General features: G+C 41.4%; 1 protein-coding gene across 1 annotated transcript; it reads left to right on the top strand.

Moving 5' to 3' along the window:
• The first annotated feature begins 910 nt into the window (after positions 1–910).
• LOC133882645 (uncharacterized) lies at positions 911–8,044 on the top strand. The gene is made up of 2 exons (XM_062321852.1): positions 911–2,492; positions 6,188–8,044. The coding sequence occupies exons 1-2, from the start codon at positions 1,093–1,095 to the stop codon at positions 6,219–6,221; spliced, it is 1,434 nt and encodes a 477-aa protein (XP_062177836.1). The 5' UTR covers positions 911–1,092; the 3' UTR covers positions 6,222–8,044.
• The last annotated feature ends 320 nt before the right edge of the window (positions 8,045–8,364 follow it).

Genomic DNA, 8,364 nt, shown 5'->3' with positions numbered 1-8,364 from the left:
GGTTGCTAGCGGGCACTTGTTGGGATGCCAAGAATGGGAGGATCCCATGAGGGTCGCCAGCGGAGACGCTGGGTCCCAAGAGGGGGTGATTGTGACGCCCCACATCACATGGGAATGAAAATGTGCTTATATGTATAAACGCACCATTCTTGACATAATGTATTTTAAAGCTGTGATGGCCATGAACCTATCAGAACTCTACAGTTAATAGTGCTTTTGCGAGAGTAATACCAAGATGGGTGACTTCCTGGGATGTTTGCTTCGGGAGAGCCAAAAGCGGACAATATTGTGACGTTGGGGTGGGTTGTTACAACAGTGGTGGGTTGGCAGCGGGCGATGGAGGCTTGTTGCTCCTGTGACGCTGATCTCGTAGCCGGGGATGATCTTCCCCTTGCGCACGTTGACGTAGGCCTCGCCCTCGACCTTGTCTACCTTCTTGGTCTTGATGTAGAGGTTCCTCTCACCGTCAAGGACGGTGAGATCCGAGAGGAGCTTGGATAGAAGGTTTCTAGACCACTCAATGCAGTCTATCTTCGACTAGTGCCAGTTGTGGATGTTGGCGCCATCAAGCCTGTCCTGCACGATCCATTGCTTGTTGCCTTCGTCGTACTTGGCCATTGCCCAACACTAAAGAACCCCCAAAAAACCAAAGAAACAAAAAGATAATCAATCGCTAAGCGGGGGCAAAAGGTTTCTGTTTGGCTTTAATGGAGATCATAGAGTTAAAAGAAAAAAAACGCCAAATGCGAAAAAAGACTAAAATTAGGCTGGCTATGAATCCCTCCCTTCCAAAAACTACCGCAAATATGTAGTATTTTTTAATATCACATAGTAGCCAAAAAGTACTGCATAGTAGCCGAATCCATGGACAAATAACGCATCTCAAACTAAAGTCCGCTCCGTCTTCCCCCTCACACTACATGTCACGTGAGCCATATGACTCCCCATGTCAGAGCGGCGTGTAATTAACAAATCAAAACCCTAATCCCAAAATCTCAACCCAGGCCAATCCCCGTATCGGTAGAAACCCATAATCCCCTGCATCTCGGCGACTCACATCGGACATAATACCCATTACAGTTTCCAAGCACAATGAAGATCAAGAAACAACAACAAAAACCGCGCGAGAAGATCAAGAAACCGCCTTCTTCTTCTTCTTCTTCTTCTTCTTCTGCTGCTGCTGCTCAGCCTCCCCGCAAGCGACTCCTCTCTGACTCCCCCAAGCCAAAAAACGCCCCAGCCGGAGCCCGAAGCCGAAGCCCCACGCCCTCCGATCACCCTGACCCGGCCCTAAAGAAAACCAGGGTCCTCCCCAATTTGTCAGAATGCCACGCTTGTGGATTCAGAACCGACGCCGCTAACGGGAAGCAAAGACTCCAAACCCTATACAGCGAATGGCGCGTCGTTCTTCTATGCAAGAAATGTATAGTCCGCGTGGAGTCGTCCAAAATTTGCTCCTATTGTTTCCAAGAATCCTTCGCCGCCGAGTGTTTCAGTTGCGGCGAGTGCGAACGCCGCGTCCATAGAGATTGTTTTATGAAGTATAGAAGCGTTGCGCCGTGGTCATATTCCTGCTCGGGTGAGGAGTTTTCGGTGTGCGTAGATTGTTGGGTGCCCAGGCCGATAGCGGTGTCCAGAGGGAGGAGGAGGAAGATTAGGAGGACAGGCAAGAGTGGTGAGGCTTTGGATGGTGCGAAGTCGTTGAAAGATGTGGCGGAGGACGCAAATTGCGTGGCGGAGAAGAAGATTGAGGCGGCGGCTAGGGCTAGAGAGGAGGCGCTGAGGAAAGCTGTAGTGGCGAGGAGGGCGGTGGAGTTGGCGACCAATGCTCTTGATTTTGTTGCAAGGAGAAATGAGAGTGGCGAGAAGGAGGGGGTTGTTGATGATGCAGAAATGGCGTTTCGGTTGCACCGAGCGATGAATAGCTCACCCAGGACTTCGAGAAAATTGTTGGTTAGAGGGTCGGGCTTGCGGAATCCTAGTCGTGAAGTTTGTACTGATAACAAAAGCGTTTCAGAACACTTGTATCAGGATGGTGATTCTTCGACAGATGTGGATTGTCCGAAGCCAGATGGAAGGATTAATGTAAGAACTGGTGAGAAGGATTTTGATGCTGAGGATGAGAATGTGGGTGTGCCGATGAAGGAGGGAGAGGTGAGCTATTCAATTAAGCTGTTCAACTCAGATAGAGATGACAACAGTATGGACTCTGCAAATCGGTCTGAGGTTGAAAGATACAAAGGAAAGCCTAATAGATATTTATTGAAGTATTGTAGGAGAAACCGTAGGCCCGAAGCAACACTTGATAGAAAATCCAGTTTCTCCTATGACGGGTTTCACCTGGTCAATCAGGCTTCGGCCGCTGGACTGCTTATAAGTTGTTCCAATGAATCGACGACGATCTCCAATTTTTCATATCGGTGTTGTGCTGTTCCTATACAAGCGTCTGGTCGTGGAAGTAGTTCATTTCACGACAGCCCTGAAGGCAATAGGTAGGAAAAAACCTTGTGCTTCCGCTCTAATTATAATGTTTGCTTTTGACCTTCAGTATGCTTCCATTGTCATAGGCGACATGTTTATCTGACTTGTTAATAAAATTACAAGAAATTGATTGAAAATTGTTTACCCTAGTCATTAACTTCTTTGTCATATCTTTCTGAGACAATTACTTTTGGATGAATCTTTTATAGTTTGTGATGTTCCATATTCAGGTCTAAGCTCGAGTCTGCCCTCTTTATTTGATTTTGAGCATTTAGAGTGATTGGATATTTAATTCGTCAATTCATTATTTGGGTAATTATAATTGTACTCTTAGTTAGTATGTTGCTCTTCATTGGAACATTAGGGACTTTCCATGATTTTGTTTTGGCTAGTTTCAGTGTCCGTGGTCCTATCTGTATCAATCTGCAATTTGCAAGTTGGGACCACTCTTCAAGATGTTTGTAGGGATTCCTCTTTTTTTTTTTTTTTTTCATAAGTAGGAGGAATGTCATTAAAAAGAAACACAAAGCGCGGACAAGGACACAAGGAATATACAAAAAAAGCGACTAGGACATAGAAGAAAAAGTAACAAGAAAGTCATGAAAGCTAATCACTAAGGGAACTAGGAACGCAGCAGTCCAAAAGAACAAAGAATAAAAAAAGAAAGTTTTGAGCTCCTCAATCATTCTTTCTTTGTCCTCGAAGTTTCTATCATTCCGTTCCTTCAACAGGCACCAAAAAAAAGGCAAGAAGGAACCATCTTCCGCATTATAGCATTCCAAGAGCGACCACCTATCCACCAGCAACCTGAAGAGGCATAACTCAAGACAAACTGAAGCGGCTGAAAATGGCATTCAATAAGGCACGAGCAACCTCACAATGGAGAAGAAGGTGGTCCACAGACTCCCCATTCATTTTGCACAAACACCTATCAATCACAATGACATGCCTCTTTTTAAGTTTGTCCAAGTTAAGGATCTTCCCTAGTGCAGCCGACCTAGTAAAAAAAGCTACTTTCAAGGGAACCTTGGTCCACCAAATACTTCTCCAGGAGAAAGAAGCTTCATCTTTGCAAGCAACTACCTTTTTTTATTTTTTATTTTTATTTTTATGACGAGGAACCTCTCTAAAGCATGACCACTTATTGTATTCACCTCTGTTAAGTAAACCTCGGATCCATGTAAAGCGCCTCCTCCACACGGATCGAGTAAATACTCCAGCTTCGCCGACGGGCTGGCCCCAAGGAATTGTTTGTACCAAAGGGGATTTAAACCTTAAACCTCATGGGATTACCAGAAATACTAATGCCCTTACCACAAAGAACTAACATTAAACTTCCCTTTGTGAGGAGTCGTCCACCATAGCTTGTCATCCCCTTCACTCCTCACTCTTATGGAGTACAATAAGGTGAAGAAGGAAGCCAAGACTTCCACCTCCCAGTCGTGAGCTGTTCAAATAAAGCTGATGTCCCATTGAAGGGAACCACTCCCCAGAACCAAGTGAGCTGCAACAAGTGCATCCTGGTCATAGGCAATGCCATATAAAACCGGGAAAGCTTACTTGAGAGTCATCTCTCCACACTACACATCATGCCAAAATTTGATCCTGGACCCATGTCCTAAAATAAATTTAGTATGACTACAAAACAAACTCTACCCCTTCCTAATATTCTTCCAAAGCCCCACTCCATGAGAGACCCAAGGGGGAGCTAAGGAGCACCACCCATCCCACACACCACCATACTTAGCATCTACAATAAGTTTCCACCAAGCCTCTCTCTCATACACATAACGCCACAACCACTTCCCTAACATAGTCCTGTTGAAGATTCTCAAATTCTGAATGCCCAAGTCTCCTTCAGAAATAGGGGAACAAACCTTGGACCAGCTAACCAAATGATATTTGAACTCTTCACCTAGATCTCCTCATAAGAAATCACGATGGAGCTTCTTAATGCAATTTGCCACACTAGCAGGAATAGGGAAAAGAGATAAGAAATATGTAGGGAGATTGGAAAGAGTGCTCTTTATAAGGGTAACCCTACCACCCTTGGACAGGTACATCCGCTTCCAGCTAGTCGACCGTCTCTCAATCTTTCCAAGAGCACCATCCCAAATAGGCTTGGCCTTAAAAGGGGCCCCCAACGGAAGACCAAAATACTTTAAAGGTAACAAGGAAATCTCACAACCCAAGATGTTAGCCAAACAATCCACATTATCTACATAGCCCACTATAAGGGTGTACAAGCAGGATGGTTATTAATCGGGAATAACCTGAAACTACCAACAACCGCTAACCTGAAAATCAAAAATAACCGCAACCAGATAACCGGATAATTAGGTATCCGGTTGCGGTTACCGGTTGTAGCATTTTAAAAAACCGGTTGATAACCGGGTAACCAGTAACCGATTTTTTTAATTATATATATAATTATAATATATGGGCTTGTCCTTCAGAAAAGTCCCTGATGAAATCATCCTTGTCCGTCTCAAGGGCATTCAATTCCCGCTGTAGAACTTGAATGAACTGAAGCACAACTCACAATTGTCTTAGATTAGGAAGTTCAACATACTTCATTATTTAACACGACAAAAAGACAGATCTACGCAAACCTGATTAGTACAATCAAAAGCTATAGAAGTTCAACAATCACTTTATTTATTATTGAATGAATGGTGATAGTAATATTCACTATTTAGTATTTAGCATTGAATATTGAATGTCGATTAAAAAAAATTGAGAAGATTAAACAATATATGAAAACCGGTTTTTAATAACCGGATGACCGGCGGTTGGTACCGGTTGCGGTTGCGGTTATTGAAATGGGATTAACCGGGTACCTCGGTTGCAATTGCGGTTATGACTAAATAATCGCAACCGGTTGTACACCCTTAGCCCATAGTAACCAAAATAGACTTTAGCCAAGTTAATCTTCAAACCTGAAACAACTTCGAAGGACACAAACAACACATGAAGAAAACGAAGCTGGTCAGGATTTGCCCCACAAAAATCCAAAGTATCGTCCGTGAGTAGCATATGTGAAATGTTAACCACCTCAGATGCTAGCCAAACCATCCACATTATCCTCATGGATGCTTGCGTAAGAGATATACTCAATTCAACACAACTAAGCCTTAATCCTAGCTAGCATAAGAGATATACCGTGTCTATACATGGTTGCGGTAGTTTTCTTCTCTTATTTCACTGTTAATTTTTTGGTTCTTGCAATTTAGTGGTGTGAAAAGAAGTTCAATTCGTCATAGAATACAAGAAAACCTCTACTTAATGAATACCTGATTTGAGGCTATGATGTCCATTCATGCTCTTGTGATTACCCTGGCATGTGTAACCGCTTTTCTAGTGGACAAAAGTTTATGAGATAATCATTGTAGTTACTTGATAACTGTGAGATATTAGGATCATAAATTTGAGTGTTAGTTTCGATCATGCTATAGGCCCAAAACTTTCGTGAGATGCAAAAAGAGCGCACAAAATATCAGTGTTATATATTAAACATTCATAAATGTGAATCATGATGGGCCCATAGTATCGATATATTTTTGGTTTCCCACATAAACTTGTGTAAAATTTTACCGTAGGTTCTACTTCTTGCCTCATGTTTTTGTGTATATATCTGAATCCTTTTTGAGCTATTGGATTCTTACTCTCGCATTACATGTGTCTACCTCTGAAATTTTGATTGCAGAAGCATTTTTTGTACCAAAATGTCATGTAATTAATGATGGACACATAGTGCTTTCTTGCAAGGGGAATGGTGAGATTTGTTTAAATGTAAACTGGAGAAGTGTTAGAAAAGTAATGAGCACGTTGTACTGTTGTAGTGAATAGGCAGAGGATAAAAGACCTGGTTTGGAAGATAAGAAGAATTGAAAAAGAGAACTTTTTCTTGGGTGAATTGTACTTTTCCAATGTGGTGAATTGCAAATCGAGCAACCCCCTATTGTTTAGTATAATTGCAAATAACCTATTGTTTCCATAACCATCAACGACTCGTGGTTTAGTGTGTGTCATGTAACTGCAAAAAAAAAAGAATAAATTGAAAAGAAAAGTGGCAAAACCACATTAAAAAAGAGAAACTAGAGATAAAAAGAATTGGTGCTTTGGGTGGGTTTCGGTTTAGATCCAGGCTGCAATTGAAGGAGTTTGCCTGTGAAAAAGAGAGGAGATCAATGAGTTTCTTAAATCTGATTTGATGAGATTGAAGTTTGGGTTTTGATTGGTAAAAAGGAAGACTTGATTTTGGTTTGGAAATAAGGAAAAGAGAGAGATTTGCTGTTGTTAAGAGCTGTCTGAGCAGTGACATGAATACCGACCCAGCTGTGGTGGCTGTGATGCCATATTTGTGAAGAGGAGAGTTGATCTGAATGTTTTTTCAAGTCTTTTCAGCTGAATGAACGACATTTCATCTGGAGATATTCTTCTTGGGCTTGCCTGTATAATGAGCTGGTGAAGCAAGAAACTCCAAATATATTTGTGCTACAAAGGTATCAACATTCATTGCTCTTTCCTGCTCGTCTATATTCTCCAAGACTATTCCGTTCAAGAAGTCTTCCTGTCATTCTGGGAGTGATTTTGTTGATGATGGAAGTTGAAGTAGCTCCAAGTACTTACATTTCTAGTACGCCCCAAGAATACAGCTCATTGAGCCTATCTAGATGTGATCCAAGAAATTGATGCTTAATTGCCAGGTTGGGAAAGAACCTGATATACAGAGGTTTGCTAATTTTGTCAATAACAAACCTCTGATTATTAGCTGCTCTGTAAAGCAGACAGTGTGGCTTCCAAAATTCATCTAGAAGAAAGAGGGATTCATAATGGTTGAAGGAGCTCCAGTGTCAAAAAAGGCTGTTACAGGCAACGAATGGCCTAGAATATGCTTCTGTTATAAACATGGCCCTTTGCAAGAGTGGGGTTTTCTGAGAAAGAGAGTAAAGGCAGTTCAAGGGTGAAAATTATCTGTGAATTGGTTGAGGAGTGAGATTCAGAATCGTACCCTATTGCAAGAAGAGCTTTTCATGGGTCATCATCAAGCGAAAATACAGATTCTAAATCTTCATCTGACAAATCAGGGTAAAGGGCAGAACTTAAAGGTTTTTCTCTCTTCTTATTTGGACAGGTTCTGGCAAAATGGCCTTCTGGTTTATTACATAAAAAGCTTCACATGCGGCATGCCCATGGCGACACTCTATCTTCAAGAAGCCCTTCTTGTTTTAGTTGTTTAAACTGTCTGAGCTCTTCATTCCTTATGACTTGCTTTTGTAGGATTAACGTCTTTATTTTTGAAAGGAAGTATGGGTTTTGCCATAGTGGATTAGCAGTCTTGAGGAGGAATTCAGAATGAGACTCAGCACTAGAAGTTTGGGTAATTTGGGGTTTTATGGAATCTAAAGCTTCTACATGGTAAGGATTTGGGCATGACCCAACCTTCTCTCTCTGTCTGTCTCTGTCTCTGTCTCTCTTTTTTTTCCCCCAATTTTGATAAGAAGACATAATTGTATTTTCATATGATTCTTTTTATTTGATGAAAAAATGGACGGAGGTTTTGGATTTAAAATGATCACTCATGTCTCTAATTTGCAAAATTGAAAATTAGGTTCTTAATGTCAAAAATATGAATAGCACAAGGGGTTCTATCAAATATTTCCCCCAAAATTTTTAGAAAACTAATTTATACTTGAAAGAAAATAAGCCCAAGATACTCAATCTTCTAGAACTAATTAAATTAGACAGTGCATTTAATTTGCTGAATTTGCGAAAACTATAGATCCTGCCCTTGGTTACAAAACTAACCATAGCTTGAAAAGATAAATCCAATTTAAAGTTGTACTAATCTTAGACTTTTGACCTTTAAAATCGTATGAT

Source organism: Alnus glutinosa, chromosome 11 (assembly GCF_958979055.1).
Source record: "Alnus glutinosa chromosome 11, dhAlnGlut1.1, whole genome shotgun sequence".
NCBI lineage: Eukaryota > Viridiplantae > Streptophyta > Magnoliopsida > Fagales > Betulaceae > Alnus > Alnus glutinosa.
Note: the sequence above shows the minus strand (reverse complement) of the source record. Positions and strands in the feature narration are given on the sequence as shown.